The sequence below is a fragment of the Oryx dammah genome, unplaced genomic scaffold, assembly GCF_014754425.2.
Source record: "Oryx dammah isolate SB20612 unplaced genomic scaffold, SCBI_Odam_1.1 HiC_scaffold_23, whole genome shotgun sequence".
NCBI classification, from domain to species: Eukaryota; Metazoa; Chordata; class Mammalia; order Artiodactyla; family Bovidae; genus Oryx; species Oryx dammah.
In genome coordinates, this window is record NW_024070207.1 from 55,597,413 (window position 1) to 55,621,116 (window position 23,704).

Consider the following 23,704-nt stretch of genomic DNA (forward strand, 5'->3'; position numbering starts at 1 on the left):
GCCCTGGGACTCTTCCATCCTTCCATAGATACTGGGCATATAGCTCAAAGTCCACAGTCCGGCCCAAGATGGAGTCCTGCTTTCAAGATGGAGCCTGTTCTGTTTCCTCCTTCACAACCATCCATGGATTGAAAATATTGGGAAAAAAAATTCCAGAAAGTTTCAAAAGCAAAAATCAAATTTGCTTCATAAGCAACAATTTATATGGCATTAACATAGTATTTACAGCTATTTACATAGCACTGACATTGTATTAGGAGTAATCTAGAGATTGTTTGAACTATATAAGAGAATATGCTTCGGTTATATGCAAATACTGTGTCATTTTATCTAAGAGACATTAAGTCTCCTTGGATTTCGGTGTCTGCGGGGGCTCCTGGAACTAATGCCCCATGGATACTGAGGAACTGCTGTAAAAGGTTCTGAAATTTAGCCAGTTTTCAGGCATTGTTAATTCTTTTATCTGATTCACTCTTGTCATTCTCCTTATATGACACATGCAGAGCCTCAGACTCTGTGTTAAGTCTTCTCCACACTGTAGCCAGAGTGATCTGACACTCACCCTTGATTTCAACTTCCAAAGCCTCCCACATCTCCCATAGGATGACTCCTTAGACACACAGCACCTGCACGTTCTGAACTTTGCTCCCAACCTGGCTTCGATCTCACTTTGTCACAATTTGTCGCAGAACAGGCTGGCCGTGCCAACGCCTCATGCTTCCCACCCCTGGCCTTGGAATATCTCTCAGGACACCCACTTCTTTGACTAACGCCTCCAAGGCTTTAGAACTTGACTCAGGGATCGCCTCCCTGCCTGGGCTTACTCTCATCAGAACTCACAGGCACTTCTGTAATGTTCTGCTAAGCCTGTGTCCCACCCCAGATGCTGGGCTCCCTGAAGGTTGGTGCTGTTCCTTCTGCAGGTTTCATTTGGCAGTGACCTTGTAAAGGTGGAGGAGTGAGCTGGCACCAGAGTGCTTTTCTACAACTTTTTTTTTTTACAAGTTGCAGCTCCCTTTTTATCCTTGGGGCGTGTACCTACAGCCACTGAGGTCAGCAGGATTCCTGCTCTATGGTTGAGGCCTCTCAGACCAGCTGCTGCAGCACAATTCCACCCATATTCCATTCTGGACTCCTTGCTGGCCCTCCAGGGGCTCACCCCCACCAAGCCAAGATGGACATGGGGCGGGGGCTGGGGGGAATGAGGAGCCTACAGCTGTGTACACTGTTAGAATGAAAACAGAAACCAATGCTGAGGTGCTGAGGAAGCTGCTAGTCTTGCCTGGAGAGGGGGAGGAAGTTTCCCAGAGGTGACAACTGAGCAAGGCCTTGAAGGCTGCAGAGCTGCTCACCATGGAGAGGACAGGGAGCAGCACCTCCAGGCAGAGGAACAGCATAAGCTGAAGCTCTCAGACAGGCTGCTGATTTTGTCAGCAGATTCAAAGCCAGGGCCTTTCTGTCCTAAAAGTCAACAGACTAGTGGAGAGATGAATGAGTGACAAAAAGCACAAGATGGAGCTGATTGAGTCCTTTGGAGAAGTAAGGGGAAGCCTTCAATCCTGTTGGCCTTTTTCTTGTGCAGACAGACGTCTTCTTGCCACAGAGGAGGGTATCGAGCTTATGGCAGCCACATTGGAGCCTCCTGCACTGAACAAGCACAGGAGCAGGCCAGGCCCTGACTACCCCAGCACTCTCCTCTGAGCTGCTCTGGGATTCCTCTTTACAAAGAGCCTGGTCTCTCATGTTTGTGAAGGAGAGAGCACTTCTCTCTCTCTCTTCCTGGTTGGAAATGGACAGACTCTCCTGTCCTTTTGTCTCCAGGACTCGGTGGCTGGGGACTGGCCCCTGCAGGAAGGCAGCCATGGGCTCACTCCCTTCTCTCTGTATTTATTCGTAGAAGTAGAGCCAGGTGCTTGGATTTCACTCTTAAAAGGTGAGTCTCTTTTCCTAGATGCCTTTTAGCCTACGACCTTGTCCCAGTGTTTCTAGAGGAATAAAGGCATACATACTGGTTTTAATTCTGAGATCTGCAATTTTAAAAGAAAAAGACTTGAGGCTTCTGTGTGATCTGTAACAATCCCAGCTCCTAGAATGTTGCTCTTTAGGTTATTTTCCCATTCACAGTATTCTTGTGAATATATTTATAATAAAGTAGACAGAACTGAAAATTTGCCATTTTAAACATTTTTGAGTGTACAGTTCAGTGGCATTAAGTAGGTTCACACTATCATGCAACCATCCCAGCCATTCTTCTCCAGACCTCTGTTCATCTTGTAGAACTGAAACTCTATACCGACTTAGCATCACTCCCCAATTCCCTGCTTCCTTCCAGGCCTTGACACCCACCACTGTACTTTCTGTGTCTAAGAATTTGACTACTCTAGAGACATCATACAAGTAGACTCCTAAATTGTTATTTTATTGTTGTAAGAACAGGGCTTCCTTGATGGTTCAGTTGGTGAAGAATCTGCCTGCAATGCAGGAGACCCTGGTTTAATTCCTGGGTCGGGAAGATCCACTGGAGAAGGGATAGGCTACCCACTCCAGTATTCTTGGGCTTCCCTTGTGGCTTAGCTGGTAAAGAATCTGCCTGCAATGCAGGAGACCTGGGTTCGATGCTTGGGTTGGGAAGACCCCCTGGAAAAGGGAAAGGCTAGCCACTCCAGTATTTTGACCTGGAGAATTCCATGGACTCAGTCCATGGGGTCGCAAAGAATCAGACACAACTGAGTAACTTTCACTTACAAGAACAGGTAAGATGAGATCTACCATATTAACAAATGTTTGAATGTACAATATATTGTTGATTGTAGGTACAATGTACAGCAGACTAGATCTTACTCATCTTGCTTAACTAAAACTTTCTATCCACTGATCAGTAGCTGCCCCTCTTCCCCTCCCCCAGCCAGCCCCTGGCAACCACCATTCTACTCTTTGATTCTGTGAATTTGACTACTTTAGATACTTCATATGAGTGGAATCACAGTATTTGTCTTTCTGTTACTGGCTTATTTCACTTGGTATAATGTTCTCAAATTTCATCTGCGTCTCATATTGTGGAATTTCCTCCTTTGTTAAGGCTTCATAGTATTCTGTTGTATTTATATACCACATTTTCTTTATCCATTCATCCATCAATGAAGACTTAGATTGTTTCCATCCTGGCTATTGTGAATAGTGCTGCAAAGAGTTTAGGAGTACTCATATCTCTTCAAGATTCTAGCTTTAGTTCTTTTGAATATATACCCAGAATTGGAGTTGCTAGGTCATATGTACTTCAGGGGTTCTGTTTTAATTTTTTAAGGAACCTCCATACTGTTTTCCACAGCAGGTGCATTGTTTTTGCATTCAGTGTACAGAAGTTCCAATTTCTTCACATCCGTGCCAACACTTATCTTTCGACTTTTTGATAATAGCCATCCTGACAGTGGTGAAGTAGTATCTCGTTGTAGTTTTGATTTACGTTTCCCTGATGATTAAGGCCATGGCGCATTTTTTTCATGTACCTGTTGGCCATCTATGTGTCTTCTTTGGAGAGGTGTCTATTCAAGTCCTTAGCTCATTTTGTAACTGGAGGATCATCACCATACTCTGACCACTTCCCAGGGGGTTTCTGATGGCCCCACTCTGAGTTCTTTCTATACATGGTCAGGATAGCTTTAATTCCACCAAGGAGGAGAGCTCTATCTCCTCTTATTCTTCTTCCTCCCAGCATCCCACGCCCTGGCATCATGGGGATGAGCAGTGAGTCTGTTTTATTGAGCTGCAGCAAAGAAAAATGGCTTGATCAGATTGATACGCTTTCTGGCAGTGCCGGGACTGAAATCCGAGCCTCCATTTTGTGCATTTCTCTACTGATCGACACTAGAGAAATAGAGAGTGAAATTGAAGCGCATGAGTGCCGTGGGAAAAGCTGTGATGCCAGAGATAGTCTTTTCATTGTAACTGATGAATGGGGTTATTTAAGTGGCTTCCCATTCTGCCTCTAGTCCAAGTATATGGTAGTGAATTATGGGCCCACCCAGGCCCATCTCAGAGGACAGTCTGAATCCCAGGAATGTTCCCTGAGTGCTTCTTTCAGCAGCTGCAGCTACAGTTGAGCACTCTGAAAACTCAGGGTTGCGGGGCGGGGGGTGTTATCCACACAACACACTAACAGCTAAAAGATGTTTCAGTTTATACAACATAAATGTCTGCCTCTAAATATGTTTTTAAGGAGATAAACGTTGATTGCAGACAGGGCCACATTTGGAGCGAAAATGGAACAAGCAGCTGGTGAGCCAACAGAAGACATTCCAAAAGTGAGTATTGACACAAAAAAAGGTTAACCAAAACCAGATAAGGGGAAAGTCTAGCACATACATAACAGCATGCCATTGAAACATAGCTCTGGGTTACCCATATTAAATTAATTAGTATCAAGTAAGTGTTTCTTTATAGAAGATATGTCCTTATTTAAGGTATCAATTCCTGCTCTGTAACAAACCCTATCAGAACTTAGCAGTTTAAAACAACACCCGTTTCTTTGTTCACAGTTCTGCAGGTTGGGCTGGGTCCAGCTTGTGGTGAGGAGTGGGGGTTCCTTCACTGGTCTGCCCTGGGCTCGCACACACAGTTGCAGTTCCAGGCAGCCTCACTCACACAAGTGGCAGTAACTACTGCCTGTCACCTAGGTGTCCTCATGTGGCCTCCAGTAGGTTAGACTGTGCTTTTAGGTATAATCGCAGAAGCCTTCCCAGGGCCAGCAAGGGCACTAGCAAGGCCTCCTAAACTCTAACCTCGCCAGTGTCAGAAGGGACTTGAGGGAATTGTCAGGCCTCCTGGAGACACTTTACAAAGATCTATGAAGGGAGGGTTCATTACACTTTCAATGAACTAACACTTCAGACATGAAATCACACTGAGGTAAAATGTGTTCATATCAGATGTTACTTAATCAAAGCTTCCCAAGAGGTTGCCACAGGTCACCAGATCACATTGGTTTTAGTTCAGCTCAGAGTAAGGCCTTCTCTGTGCCTCTGTAATTGAGGATTAATCTGAGATTCTACTGCTCAGACAAACCACCAGAGGTCCTTGTCATCTGTAGTTCATTTGTGTGCATCAGGGTTTTACTGATACTCAGCAACTAAAAACAGTCTGGATTAGGATGATGGTTTTTTTCTCATCAATTGACTTTATAGAATAAAGTAAAAGTTACACATTTAAACTACTATAATAAAAAGAACAGTTTCATCCTAACTTACACATACATTCTGTGTAAGACTTCTCTGAAAAAAGGGCCCACTGCTAATGAAAAGGGAAAACAGGAAAGATTGGAAGAAACCCAGGGACCTACAATATTCTGTTATCTCCAGATCATTTTGCAATGAAATAGTTTTTCTAGATGGCTTTCTTCCCTATTCTTAAAACTGTCTCCAAGGTGTTGATTGTTTAACTCCCCGCAATAACCCATTCTTGAGTCTCACTACCTGTTTCCAATCTGGAATTTCATTTTTATTTATTAGTACATATTCCTTCTTGTCTGTTGGACCCACTTGAACTGCATCATCTTTCATGGCCGTGAAAAGTAAGTGATGATTTCACATAATCTCCTGTAACCGAGGACCATGGCCCCATCACAATCTGACTTCTCTGGGGTAAATGCCAGCTCTGTTCTCATCATTATAAAACTCTCTCTGGCATAGCCACTGACCCATGCTTTCCAGGCAGTATGGGTGCAACATTTCAATATAAGAATCCACATCACTCTGTCAAAGAGAGAATTACTTTAAAATCATGAAATGAAATTGTACTGGACAAACACAGCATTGTAAAGCAACTGTACTCCAATAAATGTTTTTAAAAAAGAAATTACACTAGATATGATAGCAAGGTTATTTGATTTTTCTTAAATTAGACTGTCAACCTTTTGAAGCAATTTGTAACTTTTGACTCCAAATACTATAAACAAGAGACTCTGAACTCCTTTGGAGTTATTCTAAAAAGCTGCCTTTCCCTATGCAGCTGACTTGGGGAGAGCAGGAAGGAAAGGAATTGCCAAAAGGGAGATTGAGTGGAATTTGTGGATTTCATTTGCTTATGCACTGGGCATGTGTTAGAAATTTTAGTAAAGGTGTAAATAATGTAGCATGCTATGATATATGGCAGTCATCTAAGCATAGACAACAGTGGGCTTAAAAGATACTTTGGTGGGGAAGGTAGCATAGTGAGGCTGACTGTCAGGAGATTATGAATGCCTGAACAAATGATGCTGAAGTTTCAGAGCCATCTCCATTGCAGGTGGGATGCCAGGTTGAGAGGGGCAGATTTATAGAAGAGGCTCTGGCTCCCCTACAGTCTCCTGCATGTCTCAATTATATAGGTATTTAAGGAATACATAGCAGGTTGGTTGGTTGGTTTTTTAATCAGCAGAATTTCTTTAAAATCTCTACTTTCTATCCCCAACTTTGATTTACTATACATAAGTTCAGAGAAAATGGGGGTTTGTCATCTTAAGGAAGCCCAGATATGGTTTTAGAAAGACCCCAAGGAGGAGAGGTATAACAAGTCCTCCTCCAGGGCCCCTTGTACCCAGCTTCATCAGCGTGCACCAGCTACAGTTTTGCATCAGTTCCCTGGAGTCAAAATATTTAAGTCCTGCATGTGGTGCTCTGTCCTTCCATTATCACCAGTTAACAGAGTTGGAATTTAGCCAAAAGAGTACATGGGTTGTTGTTGTTCAATCTCAGTCATGCCCGACTCTTTGTGACCCCACGGACTGCAGCACGCTAGGCTTCCCTGTCCTTCACTATCACCCGGAGTTTGCTCAAACTCATGTGTACTGAGTCACTGATGCCATCCAGCCATCTCATCCTCTGTCGTCTCCTTCTCCTCCCACCTTCAATTTTTCCCAGCATCGGGGTCTTTTCAAATGAGTCAGTTCGTCACATCAGGTGGCCAAAGTATTGGAGTTTCAGCTTCAACATCAGTCCTTCCAATGAAAATTCAGGATGGATTTCCTTTAGGATTGACTGGTTGGATCTCCTTGCAGTCCAAGGGACTCTTAAGAGTCTTCTCCAGCACCACAGTCTGAAGACATTTTGCATGATGTACTTGTGTTGCAGAGCTGAAATGCAAGCATCATAGCTTTCACCTGATATGTCAACTTCCTCAGAGCTCAGAGAAGGGAAAGCAAAGCCCTGGGCCTGGCTGATGAACAGCTCACTGATCCTCCCTGCATCCCCACCAGGAGATCCCATCAGGCAACAGCATAGTCTTGGATGGATGTGCTAAGGGGAGAAGGGTTTAGATGATGAACACAAAGCCACAGAGCCCAGCCCTGTAGTGGTTGGAGAGCAAAGGGGCCTTACTTTCCCCTGCAAGTATGGAAACTGTACTTTCTTTTTTCTGATGTTCTAAGTGCACACTGTCAATTGAGCGGATGGCATATTTGGATTGTGTGTGTGTGTGTGGTTTGTTTTTTTCCTTTAAAAGTGCCCAATGATCAGCTATCAGGAGCAAGAAGGTATCACTTTGGTGGGGGTGGGGGGCTGGGCACACCATGCAGCTTGTAAAATCCTAGTTCCCTGATCAGGGATTGAACTCAGGCCACCACAGTGAAAGTATCAAGTCCTAACCACTGGACAGCCAGAGAACTTGCCTCAGGTCATCCAGTGTGGCCAAAGTCTGCCTCAGTATAATTTGCTATCTCTTCCCTCCTTACTAATCCCAGGAGAGAAGGTTGCCATGGGTGATAAAACACCAGAATTATTTGAAACTTCCAACTTGATTCAATAAAAGTTTCAAACTAAGAGATGGACCTGCTATTTCAGTGGCTCATGGTATGTGGATCCAGGCTCTTAGAGCTTCCAATTCTCAGCACACCCTTACCCCTTGCCATCCCTCTCTTTCTGCAGGCCAAGAAGTGCACGGTGATTGGAGGCTGTGGGTTCCTGGGTCAGCACATGGTGGAGCAGTTGCTAGCAAGAGGCTATGCTGTCAATGTATTTGATATTCGGCAAGGGTTTGACAATCCTCACGTGCAGTTTTTCCTGGGTGACCTTTGCAGCCAACAGGTAACAGACCATTTAGCCTTGCTGATTATGCCAGGCCCCTTTAAGGGAGACTACCAGACTTCCCCTGCTCAGAGGCCAGCCAAGTTGTTTACAAAAGATAAATTTTTTTTGAAAAATTGTGAAGTTATATGGAAGAATTTAACACACACACCTATTGTTACTAGTGAGAATCAGTAACTGTTACTTCTGTCACTACTACTGCACTCTACACAGATAGTTCAAAAGCAACTGTGGCCAATACATAAGTGAGTGGTGGCAGCTGCGTACCAATAAAACTGTATTGACAAAAGGTCCACAGGCTGTAGTGTGCCAACTGCTACTCCAGAGTATATATCCAAAAGTGAAATTGCTGGGCTTTGTGTTTCTTTTTATTTTAAATAATTTTTATTTGTTTGTGTGGTTAGTTATTTATGACTGTACTGAGTCTTCACTGCTGCTTGGGCTTTTCTCTAGTTTTGGTGAGTGGGAATTACTCCTCATTGTGGTGCACATGCTTCTCGTTGCACTGGCTTGTGGAACAGGGGCCCTAGGGTGCAGGCTTCAGTAGTTGCAGTTTCAGGGCTCTAGAGTGCAGGCTCAGTAGTTGAGGCCCATGGGCTTAGTTGCTCCACAGGCATGTGGAATATTCCCCCAACCAGGGACTGAACCTGTATCTCCTACATAGGCAGGTGGATTCTTTGCCATTGAGCCACCAGGTACTCCCTGGACTTTATCTTTCTGCATAATACTTGGCACAGCTGATATATTCTGTGTCAACTTAGGTATCTGTGCCCCCACCCAGAGAACATGCGCTCCATGAAGGCAGCTCCCCTTCAAACCACTCCCCCCAACTCCCATGCCATTGTTGCTATTTTCCCCTCACTCACAAATGTTAGTTTTGCTGTGGGTGGCATTCTAGGGTTACAGTCCTCCTCCCCTACCTCCTCCCCCATTGCTCAATCTGAGCATTTTATTTTTTTCTGTTGCTCTGCAAGGGTCACAGAATACACGTTCTTAGGCCAGGAATTGAACCCAGGCTCCCTGCCCTGGAAGCACACAGTCTCAACCACTAGACCAGCAGGGAATTGCCTCTTTTTACTTTTTTAATGTGAGTACTACAAACTTAAAATTCATGTCTATGCTTTGTATCATATTTCTAGTGAAATAAAGGGGTAAAGGCTACATCTAATTCTGGTTTGGTTTTTTTCCTTTGGAGCATCATGGATTAATACCCCAATAGCAATAAGCACTTGTAGTACTCAGATTTTACTTTCTATACACCATTGCCCATAAAACGAACCAGGGGTCCTTGGGAAAATATCCTATTCAGGAATCTGGGGCAGAGGTAGGTAGTACAAGGTGAGCCTGGGACATTTTTTTTAGGATGAAACTAACAAAGTACTCAAAAACTAATTTCAGTTCAGTTCAGTTTAGTCACTCAGTCGTGTCCCACTCTTTGTGACCCCATCAATCACAGCATGCCAAGCCTCCCTGTCCATCACCATCTCCCAGAGTTCACTCAAACTCATGTCCATCGAGTTGGTGATGCCATCTAGCCATCTCATACTCTGTCGTCCCCTTCTCCTCCTGCCCCCAATCGCTCCCAGCATCAGAGTCTTTTCCAATGATCCACTCTTTGCATGAGGTGGCCAAAGTAGTGGAGTTTCAGCTTTAGCATCATTTCTTCCAAAGAACACCCAGGGCTGATCTCCTTCAGAATGGACTGGTTGGATCTCCTTGCAGTCCAAGGGACTCTCAAGAGTCTTTTCCAACGCCACACTTCAAAAGCATCAATTCTTTGGTGCTCAGCTTTCTTCACAGTCCAACTCAAATCCATACATGACAACTAGATAAACCCTATAGCCTTAACTAGACGGACCTCTGATGGCAAAGTAATGTCTCTGCTTTTGAATATGCTATCTAGGTTGGTCATAACTTTTCTTCCAAGGAGTAAGTGTCTTTTAATTTCATGACTGCAGTCACCATCTGCAGTGATTTTGGAGCCCCAAAAAATAAAGTCTGACACTGTTTCCACTGTTTCCCCATCTATTTCCCATGAAGTGATGAAACCAGATGCTATGATCTTTGTTTTCTGAATGTTGAGCTTTAAGCCAACTTTTTCACTCTCCTCTTTCACTTTCATCAAGAGGCTTTTTAGCTCCTCTTCACTTTCTGCCATAAGGGTGGTGTCATCTGCATATCTGAGGTTATCGATATTTCTCCTGGCAATCTTGATTCCTGCTTGTGCTTCTTCCAGCCCAGTGTTTCTCATGATGTACTCTGCATATAAGTTAAATAAGCAGGGTGACAATATATAGCCTTGACGTACTCCTTTTCCTATTTGGAACCAGTCTGTTGTTCCATGTCCAGTTCTAACTGTTGCTTCCTGACCTGCAGATAGGTTTCTCAAGAGGCAGGTCAGGTGGTCTGGTATTCCCATCTCTTTCAGAATTTTCCACAGTTTATTGTGATCCACACAGTCAAAGGCTTTGGCATAGTCAATAAAGCAGAAATAGATGTTTTTTTGGAACTCTCTTGCTTTTTCCATGATCCAGCAGATGTTGGCAATTTGATCTCTGGTTCCTCTGCCTTTTCTAAAACCAGCTTGTATATCTGGAAGTTCACGGTTCATGTATTGCTGAAGCCTGGCTTGGGGAATTTTGAACATTACTTTACTAGTGTGTGAGATGAGTGCAATTGTGCAGTAGTTTGAGCATTCTTTGGCATTGCCTTTTTTGAGATTGGAATGAAAACTGACCTTTTCCAGTCCTGTGGCCACTGCTGAGTTTTCCAAATGTGCTGGCATATTGAACATCATCTTTCAGGATTTGAAATAGCTCAACTGGAATTCCATTATCTCCACTAGCTTTGTTCATAGTGATGCTTTCTAAGGCCCACTTGACTTCACATTCCAGGATGTCTGGCTCTAGGTGAGTGATCACACCATCATGATTATCTTGGTCATGAAGATCTTTTTTGTACAGTTCTCCTGTGTATTCTTGCCACCTCTTCTTAATATCTTCTGCTTCTGTTAGATCCATAGCATTTCTGTCCTTTATCGAGCCCATCTTTGCATGAAATGTTCCCTTGGTATCTCTAATTTTCTTGAAGAGATCTCTAGTCTTTCCCAATCTGTTGTTTTCCTCTATTTCTTTGCATTGATCGCTGAAAAAGGCTTTCTTATCTCTTCTTGCTATTCTTTGGAACTCTGCATTCAGATGCTTATATCTTTCCTTTTCTCCTTTGCTTTTCACTTCTCTTCTTTTCACAGCTATTTGTAAGGCCTCTCCAGACAGCTATTTTGCTTTCTTGCATTTATATTCCATGAGGATGGTCTTGATCTCTGTCTCCTGTACAATGTCACGAACCTCAAGAGGTCCATAGTTCATCAGGCACTCTATCTATCAGATCTAGTCCCTTAAATCTATTTCTCACTTCCACTGTATAATCATAAGGGAGTTGATTTAGGTCATACCTGAATGGTCTATTGGTTTTCCCTACTTTCTTCAATTTAAGTCTGAATTTGGCAATAAGGAGCTCATAATCTGAGCCAGTCAGCTCCCTGTCTTGTTTTTGCTGACTGTATAGAGCTTCTCCATCTTGGGCTGCAAAGAATATAATCAATCTGATTTTGGTGTTGACCATCTGTTGATGTCCATGTATAGAGTCTTCTCTTGTGTTGTTGGAAGAGGGTGTTTGCTATGACCAGTGCATTCTCTTGGCAAAATTCTATTAGCGTTTGCCCTGCTTCATTCTGTATTCCAAGGCCAAATTTGCCTGTTACTTCAGGTGTTTCTTGACTTCCTACTTTTGCATTCCAGTCCCCTATAATGAAAGGGACATCTTTTTTTGGGTGTTAGTTCTAAAAGGTCTTATAGATCTTCATAGAACTGGTCAACTTCAGCTTCTTCAGCATTACTGGTTGGGGCATAGACTTGGATTACTGTGATATTGATTCTTTGCCTTGGAAATGAACAGAGATCATTTTGTCATTTTTTTAGATTGCATCCAAGTACTGCATTTCGGACTCTTTTGCTGACTATGATGGCTATTCCATTTCTTCCGAGGGATTCCTGCCTGCAGTAATAGATATAATGGTCATCTGAGTTAAATTCACCCATTCCAGTCCATTTTAGTTCGCTGATTCCTAGAAGGTCTACGTTCACTCTTGCCATCTCCTCTTTGACCACTTCCAATTTGCCTTGATTCATGGACCTAACATTCCAGGTTCCTATGCAATATTGCTATTTACAGCATCGGACCTTGCTTCTATCACCAGTTACATCCACAGCTGGGTATTGTTTTTGCTTTGGCTCCATCCCTTCATTCTTTCTGGAGTTATTTCTCCACTGATCTCCAGTAGCATATTGGGCACCTACTGACCTGGGGAGTTCCTCTTTCAGTATCCTGTCATTTTGCCTTTTCATACTGTTCATGGGGTTCTCCAGGCAAGAACACTGAAATGGTTTGCCATTCCCTTCTCCAGTGGCCCACATTCTGTCAGACCTCTCCACCATGACCCACCCGTCTTGGGTGGCCCCACAAGGCATGGCTTAGTTTCATTGAGTTAGACAAGGCTATGGTCCTAGTGTGATTAGATTGACTAGTTTTCTGTGATGATGTTTTCAGTGTGTCTGCCCTCTGAAGCCCTCTCACAACACCTACCATCTTACTTGGGTTTCTCTTACCTTAGACATGGGGTATCTCTTCATGGCTGCTCCAGCAAAGCACAGCCACTGTTCCTTACCTTGGACGAGGGGTATCTCCTCACCACCGCCCCTCCTGACCTTGAATGTGGAGTAGCTCCTCTAGGCCCACCTGCGCCCGCGTAGCCACTGCTCCTTGGCTGTGGCATTGCTCCTCTCGGCTGCCACCCCTGACCTTGGGCGTGGGGTAGCTCCTTCTGGCCAATGGAGGTGGTGAGAGCCCTTCAAAGAGGGGTTTTCACTAAGTGCTGGGCAAAGTCCTGAGATTCCACTCCACAGGAGAGATGTTGGGTTACTTCTGACAGAGTTGATAAGGACTTCTGCTCACCACACGAAAGACCAGTACATTGGGAGGCAAGTTCCTGGGGCAGGAATAATGGCTTTAATCCGAAAGCCATCAGCCTGAGAGGTCAGAGGACTAATGCCTCATAAAACCAGCTTTCCTCAGTCCTTTTATACAGAGGATGAGGAAGGGGCAGGCAACCACTGTGATGCTGACCAACCATTGACCGAGCCAATGAACATGTTAAAAGGTCACAGGAACCAATTTGAAGAGCCTCTGCTGGCCAAATTTAGGACATTTTGAGCCTCACAAAAGATAACAGTAGTGGATTGTAATGAATTGAACAAGAATCTCTGCATTCATAGAATTACTGAAAAAAGATACAGAGGAATGCCAACTAAAGAAGAAGTAAAAATGAAAGCTAAAATTAAAAGTTCACCATTTTTGTTTAGTCACTAAGCTATGTCCAACTCTTCTGCAACCCCAAGAACTGTAGCCTGCTGTAGAGGTCTTCATAGAACAGTTCAAATTCAGCATTACTAGTCGGGGCATAGACTTGGATTACTGTGATATTGAATGGTTTGCCTTGGAAACGAACAGTAGTCATGGACACATGAGAGAGTTGGACTATAAAGAAAACTGAGCACCGAAGAATTGATGCTTTTGAACTGTGGTGTTGGAGAAGACTCTTGAGAGTCCCTAGGACTGCAAGGAGATCCAACCAGTCCATCCTAAAGGAGATCAGTCCTGGGTGTTCATTGGAAGGACTGATGTTGAAGCTGAACGTCCAGTACTTTGGCCACCTGATGCAAAGAGCTGACTCCTTTGAAAAGACCCTGATGCTGGGCAAGATTGAGGCCAGGAGGAGAAGGGGACGACAGAGGATGAGATGGTTGGATGGCATCACCGACTCAATGGACATGAGTTTGAGTAAAATCCTGGAGTTGGTGATGGACAGGGAGGCCTGGTGTGCTGCGGTTCATGGGGTCGCAAGGTGTCGGACACAACTGAGCGACTGAACTGAACTGAACTAAAACTATGGTGGAGGTAATGAAGATAATGGCGACCTCCTTCAAAAGGTCCCATGCAAGCACTGCTACACTCAGTGCCCCCAAACCTGCAGCAGGCCACTGCTGATCCTCGCTTCCACCAGAGACTCCTGGACACTCACAGGAACGTCTGGGCCAGTCTCTTGTGGGGTCACTGCTCCTTTCTCCTGGGTCCTGGTGCACAAGGTTCTGTTTGTGCCCTCCCAGAGTCAGTTTCCCCAGTCCTGTGTAAGTTCTGGCAGCTCTGTGATGGGTTAATGGCGACCTCCTCCAAGAGGGCTTCTGCCATACCCAGGTCTGCTGCACCCAGAGACACCTGTTCTGTGGCAGCCCACTGCTGACCCGTACCTCCACAGGAGACGTTCAAACCAGTTCTGTCTCAGTCTCTGCGGGGTCTCTGGGTCCTGGTCTGCACAAGGTTTGTTTGAGCCCTCTGAGTATCTCTGGCAGGTATGGTGTTTGATTCTAAATGCAGTTTTTCCCCTCCTACCGTTTTGCTAGGGCTTCTCCTTTGCCCTTGGACGTGGGGTATCTCCTCACAGCTGCTCCACCACCATGCAGCTGCCACTCCAGCACCTTTTTGCAATGCTTGACTCTATTTGCCACTTTGCAAAAGAAATTCTTATTCTTCAGTACAGTTCAGTTCAGTCGCTCAGTCATGTCTGACTCTTTGCGACCCCATGGACTGCAGCATGCCAGGCCTCCTTGTCCATCACCAACTCCTGGAGTTTACTCAAACTCATGCCCATTGTTGCCTGAAAAATCCCATGGACGGAGGAGCCTGGTAGGCTGCAGTCCATGGGGTTGCAAAGAGTCGGACACGACTGAGTGACTTCACTTTCACTTTTCACTTTCATGCATTGGAGAAGGAAATGGCAACCCACTCCAGTGTTCTTGCCTGGAGAATCCCAGGGATGGTGGAGCCTGGTGGGCTGCCGTCTATGGGGTCGCACAGAGTCAGACACGACTGAAGCGACTTAGCAGCAGCAGCAGCATGTCCACTGATGGGTGATGCCATCCAACCATCTCATCCTCTGTCATCCCCTTTTCCTCCTGCCTTCAGTCTTACCCAGCATCAAGGTCTTTTCAAATGAGTCAGGTCTTTGCATCAGGTGGCCAAAGTATTGGAGTTTCAGCTTCAGCATCAGTCCTTCCAATGAATGTTCAGGACTGATTTCCTTTAGGATGGACTGGTTGGATCTCCTTGCTATCCAAGTGACTCTCAAGAGTCTTCTCCAACACCACAGTTCAAAAGCATCAATTCTTTGGTGCTCAGCTTACTTTGTACTCCACCTCTCACATCCGTCCATGACTACTGCTGATCAGATTGTCCCATCTTTCTTTTGTCAGTGGGCATGTCTTCAAGTTGGCTCTGGAGTCCTTTTCATTCTTGTCTGTTTCCAGCCCCAGATCTGCAATCAACCATTTCTCTCAGGAGCTCTGCTTCCCTGTAGCAGTCCATCTCCAGTTATTCTTTGTTGTATGTCTTGTTTCACAGAAAGGATTACTCCTGTGTATAGGATATTTACACTGTCTGTTGAAGTATGGGACCTTCATAAGATGCATAATCTGTATCTATGGGCTCATCTTCCCCAAGAGTTTTAACTCCAGGTGCCCTGGATTTTCCCACCCACCTGGCACCCACCATCCACCACCCATGAGGCACAAAGGCACAGATGTTGACTTTTTCTGGATCCCACAGGCTTCTCATGCCCCAAGCCAATTTTTATTGGGGCAATCGTAGTGGGGAGGGAGGTGGTTAAAGGGACAGTATGGTTTCTACATCATATACTTCTGTGTCTTTGAATCTTTTACAGTGAGAATGTATTTCTGTGTTGATTGGAGATTTATAAAAGGGCAAGACACCTTCATGCCCCAGATTGGACACTGGGAATGTAAGGAGGCTGTTTACTTGTATAAAGCAGGAGTGATTTTTTTTTTGTCTTTATTTGCTTTCCAGGACCTGTACCCAGCTCTGAAAGGTGTAAGCATAGTTTTCCACTGCGCATCGCCCCCACCATCCAGTAACAACAGGGAACTCTTTTATAGAGTGAATTACATTGGCACCAAGAATGTCATTGAAACTTGCAAAGAGGCTGGGGTTCAGGTAAGGGGAAAGCTGGAATGAGTGCTGTCAAGAACGTGTGATGGCTCTTCCCAAGTGCATGGGGGCCAGGGCTTTTGTTCACTTCCTGGGCTAACCAAGCCTGCTTCATAAAGTGTTGCAAAGAGCTTAAAATTTCGACCTGGGAACTGCTGAGCAAACCATATGAAGACCCTAAGCCTTATTAGTCTTTGGTTAAAGGGTGACAAAATTTAGAAATTGCTGTGTTTTTTGTTATGCTTTAAAAAACATGTTTTTAATATAAATAATATATATAAAACAAAATTTACCATTTTAACCATTTTTAAGTGTACAGTTCAGTGGCATTAAGCACATTCACACTGCTGTCAACCACCACCATCATCCATTTCCAGAACCTTTTCGTCTTCCTAAGGAGGCTGAAACCTGTACCAATTAAGTACTAACTCCCCCTCTCCCTGCTCCTGGCACCCATCATCCTGCTGTCTGTCTCTATGAATTTGACTCCTCTAAGGACCCCACACAAGTGCAATCATACAACACGTGCCCTTTTGTGTCTGACTTACTTTACTTGGCGTAACACCTTCCAGGTTCATCCCTGCTGTAATGGGATCAAAATTTCGTTCTTTTTTAAGCCTGAATAACAGCCTATTGGAGGGCAATGCTGCATCTTGTTTCTTCATTCATCCCTTGGTAGATTCCTGGGCTGTTTTGACTATTGTGAATCATGCTGCTGTGAACATGGGTATGCAAGTAATCTGCCCCACTTTCTGCTTTCACTTCTTTGGGGTAAATATCCAGGAGTGAAATTCCTGGATCATATAGTAATTCTGTGTTTAAGCTTTTTTTTAAAATTAGTTTTTATTTTAATTGGAGGATAGTTATTTTACAATAGTGTGATGGTTTTTGCCATACATCGACATGAATCAGCCACTGGTGCACATGTGTCTCCCATCCTGAACCCCCCTCCCACCTCCGTCCCCACTTCATCCCTCTGAGTTGTCCCAGAGCAGCAGCTTTGAGTGCCCTGCTTCATGCATCGAACTTTATTGGTCATATGTTACTTATGGTAATATACATGTTTCAATGCTATTCTCTCAAATCATCCCCCTCGCCTTTTCCCACAGAGTCCAAAAGTCTGTTCTTTACATCTGTGTCTCTTTTGCTGCCTTGCATACAGGATCATCGTTACTGTCTTAAGGAACTGTCATATATTTTTCCAGACGTTGCCTGTTCTTATTGTGCCAACTAATGACACCAGAAGCTGGTCAACAGCTTTCTTCTCTTGTTCGCAAGGCATCTGTGGCATATGTCACTGTCACTGCCCCAAGCATCAGGGGCTTGGCTGATAGGGGCGCTGTTTTGCTAGTGGTTGGTACCCCATTGTGATGATCCAGAGAACCAGGGTTTATAACAATGCAGCAAGCTACATTATGGTGGAAATTGTACCTTCTCTGGTCTGAGTTACTAGCAGAGAGGCATCACTTAGTTCTCCAAATCTGGTTCCTCACCTATTAAGCAACATTAGTAGCCCCTGGTTACTTGTAGAGGAGCAAATCAAATGATAGTTGTGAATCTCACTCCTTACTACTTTCTGCTGTGCCTGTATTAACTGGAGCTCTGTGAATTACACTCTGCTGTTTTTCATTCGACCATCCTGGGCATGCAGAAAAGATCTGAGAATAACATAGCGCCCATACACTCATCACAACATTGAGGCGACAGTATTACTAGTGATGCTGCAGTCCCGCCCTTACCCATCCTCAGTGTCACTGCTGTCCTTCTGCATGCTATGTGGCACAGCCAAAACAGAAATTCTAAAACTCGGTAAAAATAATATACTGAATATATCTTCCTGCAACTTGCTTTTTTTCCCCCTCAACATTATGTTGTTGTTGTTGTTTTTACCACAAATTAGATCTTTTATATGTCACCATTAAAAATCTGCATTTTAAACAGATTCTTGAACTGGTGGCTCATATCCATCAGTTTATTCAACTTTAGCACCTGTCTTGTCCCCAGTAGCTTTTCCAGAACTACTACCTTTACCATGTATCTCCATGAATTTTCCCAATTCAAATTTGGGCTTCTTCAGCATTTTTACTTTTCTAACAAAGACATCATGGAGCGGAAAAATAGATTGACAAGCCTTTTCTATGTCTTTTCCAGTGCTATCTGGAATCAACTTATTGACCACCTCTTTCAGGTCATTTGTTTGCACCTCTCAGGTCATGATTGCTATCATCTTCTTGCAGATGGAGTAATAGAAAACAGATGGGGGGCAGCTAGTGCTCAGGCCATGCAGGGAAACTCAGGCCAATTCAGTGTTAAGCTTTGCTTCCATATGTACTGTCCATGAAAGGAAACCTCAGTGGGTGCAGTCCACTACCAACACCTGGGAGAGTCACTCACAGCTGCCCAGCTAAGGTAAGCACCCTGCTGGTGCTGGGCTTAAGAGGTCTTCTGAATCTGATTGTTGCGTTTTTTAGTAGAACCCACACAGAACAGACGAAGCAAGTAACCATCAGTAGTCTTGACATCAACGTGAGCTTCAGTCATGGTCTGCCATTTTTTGACCATGGAGCACGTTTTGTCACAGGTAAGATCCATAGCATGGAAATTAGGCAGTTTTTGCCCTTAACATCCTCAGTAATTAGCTTGAATTTTTTAAATGCTACTTTGTCATTCTGCAGATCAGCAAGACTCACTTCAAAAACATGACCTTTGAGGCCATCAGATGCTATTTGGTTCCTTGAGTCCTCGTGACCAGTGTTTTCACAATATTCCTTATATTGAACATAGCTGGTGTTTTCACATCACACCAGTCTTTTTTAGAAAATGGGTCAACCACTTTCTTCTTGATTCCTTTTTTGCTTTCTTTCATAAAGCACTTGTTCTTGCCACAGCATTATATTTTTGAGATTTCTTTGTCTTGAAATACAGTACAGTCTGGTATAGTCACTGAAGTGGCAGGACAGCTCAGTGGGTAGCAGTGTAGGAAGTTGGGATTTTATGTGGTGTTTAGGGAATCTCTCTCAACAGAGATGAAACGATCATTGACTGCTTTTCTTCTCAAAGGCTTAAAGTGTTACTTCCCACTAGGAATTTCTGTCTGTATATGTTCTGAGGTAAGCAGAGGATGTTTGGGTGCTCAGCAGCATGTACTGTACCATTGTCCCTTCCCTGATGGTTAGAGCCCTATGCAGCTTGTCTCTGCGGGCCTGTTCCCGGCTCTCGTGCTTCGTGGCCCTGTCTGTGCCCAGGCCCCTGTGCCCTGCCCTAGGATGAACCTCAGTATCTAGTGTAGGACAAGTCACTCCCCAACTCTGTTCTGCTTGACTGTTCCTAGCCCTTTGCTCATTCATAGACATTTTAGAACCAGCTTGTCAAGCTCTTGATAAAGCCTATTGGAAATATTAGTGTAATTGCATCAAACCTAAAACTAATTTGGGAGAGAATGGACATCTTTTCCAATATGGAGTCTTGCTATGTATTTCTCTCTCTATTTAATGCCTTTTAGTAGACCTTTTACTTTACTTCATAAAGGTTCTGTACATCTTTTGTTAAATTTATTCCATATACCTCACTCCTGGTGATTGAAATATCTTTCATTTTCCACTGCTACTGCATAAAAACAGTTAATTTTTATGTATCAATTTTGTACTCTGCAATTTGCTGAAGTCTAACATTTTCTGTATGTTTGTAGTGTTTTGTATATAGACATTTCCAACACTTGCAAATAGTGATAGTTTTGTTTCTTCTTTTCAAATCATTATATTTAATAGTTTGTTGTTTGCCTTATCCTACCATACTGGCTAGGACTTGCAGGACCATGTTGAAGAGAAGTGATAGAGATGTGATTTGCGCTAATGTTGTTCAATTTAGGATGGCCTGCTCTTAACCAGATAGCTGAAAGCTGGGGACCCTCATAAGTAAAGCACCTTCCTGTCAAACAGCATTTCACCATGCCTGTGCATGTATACTGATGTGCCAAAGTTGGGAGCAGAAGTGTCTTCTGTCCCTCAGTTGTGATAAGATGAGGGAAAATGTAAAATCTACTGTTTTAGAATGTCATACCATAATGTGTCTCAAATCCTCATACCTGCAAAAGATAGTGATCTTTGCATTGTTTTAAGGCCTGAAAAGGGAAGGCATCATAGTAAAGAAAGTGAATATGTGCCGTTTGATTTCCTTTCCTACATGACCTTCATGGTGTTTATATAGTGATCATTCCTGACTCATTTTTTTACATCTAATTTTCTCCTCTGCTAGAAACTCATTTTAACCAGCAGTGCCAGTGTCACCTTTGAGGGTGTTGACATCAAGAATGGAACTGAAGACCTCCCTTATGCCATGAAACCCATTGACTACTACACGGAGACAAAGATCTTACAAGAGAGAGTACGTACCTGACAATTGGTTGAGTCAGTGACAAAAGAGTTCCATGAACATCTGCAGGATTTAGATTCTTAAGAAGAATGTTTATGAACATAGAATGTTAGTATTCTGAAGCCTAACTACATAACTTGTGAAATAAAATTTGTGGATGAAATTCAGTTCTAAAGATGATAACAGAAAAAACAGTAACAGAATATGCTAATGTGGCCAGACGCTACTCTGTGTGTTTTACGGGGAATTGCTTCATTTAAGCTTCATGATGACCTCTTAAGGCAGGTACTGTGATCTTCACCAGGTTACAGAGGACAGTTGAGGACAGCTGATACACAGAGATTCAGAAGCTTCCTGAGGCCATGCAGCTCTAGAGCCTGCACTCAACCTCTTCTCCAGAAATCAGACTTTACGATAATCCAAAGTGGCAGGCAAAATTCAGCCAAACACTCAAGTGTGTTTTCATTTGAATACACCTTCCTAGTACTCTTGCACCCCCTCCTCTTTAAAAAAAAGCAAACAATGGAAGGATCTTGCTTTATTTTAAGAGAAAGTGGTTTTCCACTTGGCAAGTCAGCTTCACTAAGGAGCTCCTGATTTTAGCAGTGGTCTGGGCCACATAACGGGGACTCTTGACATTCACCAGCTCCAGGACTAATGTCCAGGAGAATTTTACCGGGTAGACACCCTACACTGCGGACCATGGGTGTCATCAGCCATGGGCAGCTTACCTTAGCTGGGCAGCTGTGAGTGACTCTCCCAGGTGTTGGAAGTGGACCGCACCCACTGAGGTTTCCTTTCATAGCCAGTACATATGGAAGCAAAGCTTAACACTGAATTGGCCTGAGTTTCCCTGCATGGTCTGAGCACCAGCTGCCCCCACCCCCCACCCCCCCGCCCCGTCTATTTACTATTACTCCAGTTTGGAACATCCCAGAAGAGCTCATCTGCTGGGAAACCCAAGGGCCTTTCAGTGCAGAGGTGGAGGCCTTGCCATTTGCAAGCTCCAGTCCTTGGTCTGTCCCCTTGCTCCTTGGAGCACAGAGAGCCTCCCAGAGGCATTTAGAGGTTTACCTTATTTCCAGCAGAGTACCCAACGAGTCAACACAAGTGAGACCCCTTTGGGTAACTCCGATCATTGTGAACAGTCGGCAAGTAATTTGAACTTGCTCGGACTGAAACATGAGCAAGGATTTTGCCACCATAGAGTAGAAACCCTCAGTGAGGCGGTAGAATGAGTTGACATGGGCCATCTCATTTCATCACGATCTCCATTTTTAGCAACAACCTAACAGATCTTTGGGAACTTTTGTTCCTTTTGAGACAAACCCTGTTTCTCTGTACTTTAAGGCCAATCCTTTCTATTGGATCTTACTGGCTTTGACACAGCTCTCTGTCCTGTGTCTTCAGATGTGGGTGTTGGGGTAGAGAAAGGGACAGAGAAATAGTCTAGAATTCTTCAGTGTCTGCAACCCACAGACTCCCTTTGCTTGCTTTCAGGCAGTCCTGGGTGCCCATGATCCTGAGAAGAATTTCCTGACCACAGCCATCCGCCCTCATGGCATTTTTGGCCCAAGGGACCCCCAGTTGGTCCCCATTCTCATCGAGGCAGCCAAGAAAGGCAAGATGAAGTTCATGATTGGGTAAGTTGGCCCCATGCCACTCTCCATGGCCCCAGCCCCTGAAACAAGGGTCAGTCACCATCGGCCCTTTTCTCCTGTGGCCTTGTCTTCTGCCTGTTGTCCGTTTCCTGTGGCTGCCACAAGAAATGAGGTGGAGGATAACAAAAATGGATTCACTCTCTGTGCTGGAGGCCAGGACTCCAAAATCCAGGTGTTGGTGGGGTTGGCTCCCTGTGGAGGCTCTGAGGGGGTCTGTTCCAGGCCTTGCTTCCAGCCTCACATGGCTGCCAGCAACCCTTGGCTCATAGACATGTCACTTCAATCTCAACCTCCATCTTCACATGGCATGGTTTTCTCTGCATGTCTTTTCCAAAAGATCCCTCCTCTTATAAGGACACCAGTCATTAGGTTTAAGGCCCACCCTACTCTAGCACAACCTCGTCTTAACTAATTATATATTCAAAGACCTCATCTCCAGATAAGGTCATAGTCACAGGTTCCAGGGAGACATGGATTTCTGCCCCGAGAACCCTCTCAGGCAGGCTGGAAAAATACTTGTGTCTGTGTTGGGAAATTCAGGAAACTGGCTCAGAGGGGAAACAATTGTCCCAGGGTCAAGGGCTAGGCCCTCCACTTTCCTTGCATCTAGGAAGGCAAGGGGAGGTGTTAACATTCCTCCTCTGGGCCTCTGCAGGTGATGAGAGTGGTCTGTGTCCCAAGTACATCTTTCCTTCCCTCCTTCCTTCTATTCATCCATCCATCCATCCATCCATCCATCCATCCTTCCTTCCTTCCTTCATTCTCTTTTCTTCCTTTCTTTCCCCCCTTATTCCTGTGTTTTGCCACCTTGCCTCCCTGCCTCTTGCTCAGCCACCCTGCCACAGGACTAGAAAGAGATAGTAGAGAACTCTTGAGGCCAGAGCAATGCATTAGCCCACAGTGCCCTGGAGGGAGTTGAGAGCTGCTGTCCAAACTGGAGCCCAGAGAAGACACCACTAGCATAGGCCATGCCAGGATGGGGCAGGCAGGGCTAGGGGCTTTCAGATTCGTGGGTTGGCCCCTAAATATCCCTCTGGCCCTGAAGGCCCAGGAGCCCTGGCCTCCAGCACATCTTCATGGATGCCCAGGTGTACCTGGGCTGGCATTGCTAAGGTGGGTCGCAGCCCTGGGTCCACACCTAGGGGCTCTGCCAGGTGTGCAGCTGAGTGCTCCAGGCACAGGGGACTCCTTCCTTGTGCACCTGCAGGAACGGGAAGAACTTGGTAGACTTTACCTTTGTGGAGAACGTGGTCCACGGACACATCCTGGCTGCAGAGCACCTCTCCCGGGACACCGCCTTGGGTGGGAAGGTAATTCACCTGCTTCCACCTGCTCAACAGTGGTTGGCCCTCCTGCTCCTGTGTGTCCCTGTGATGCCATCTGCTGGCACACTGCTTCTCTGACCCTGCTTTCTGGCAGACCTACCTTAGGATCCCACTGGGCCATGGTCAAGCCCTCTGACAAGGGACGGTCAGCTCTTACACAGAGATGGAAGAGCAC

General features: G+C 44.8%; 1 protein-coding gene across 2 annotated transcripts in view; it reads left to right on the forward strand.

Moving 5' to 3' along the window:
* The window catches only part of NSDHL (NAD(P) dependent steroid dehydrogenase-like), a 28,276-nt gene that overhangs the window by 2,669 nt on the left and 1,903 nt on the right, over positions 1-23,704 (forward strand). The window contains exons 2-7 of one of the 2 annotated variants that reach the window (XM_040265539.1): positions 4,217-4,301; positions 7,896-8,054; positions 16,032-16,178; positions 20,427-20,555; positions 22,044-22,186; positions 23,412-23,514. In XM_040265539.1, coding sequence (XP_040121473.1) covers positions 4,260-4,301; positions 7,896-8,054; positions 16,032-16,178; positions 20,427-20,555; positions 22,044-22,186; positions 23,412-23,514 — 723 coding nt within the window. In that variant the 5' untranslated portion in view covers positions 4,217-4,259. The remainder of the gene's footprint in view (positions 1-4,216; positions 4,302-7,895; positions 8,055-16,031; positions 16,179-20,426; positions 20,556-22,043; positions 22,187-23,411; positions 23,515-23,704) is intronic. The other variant, XM_040265540.1, reaches the window with a different exon arrangement.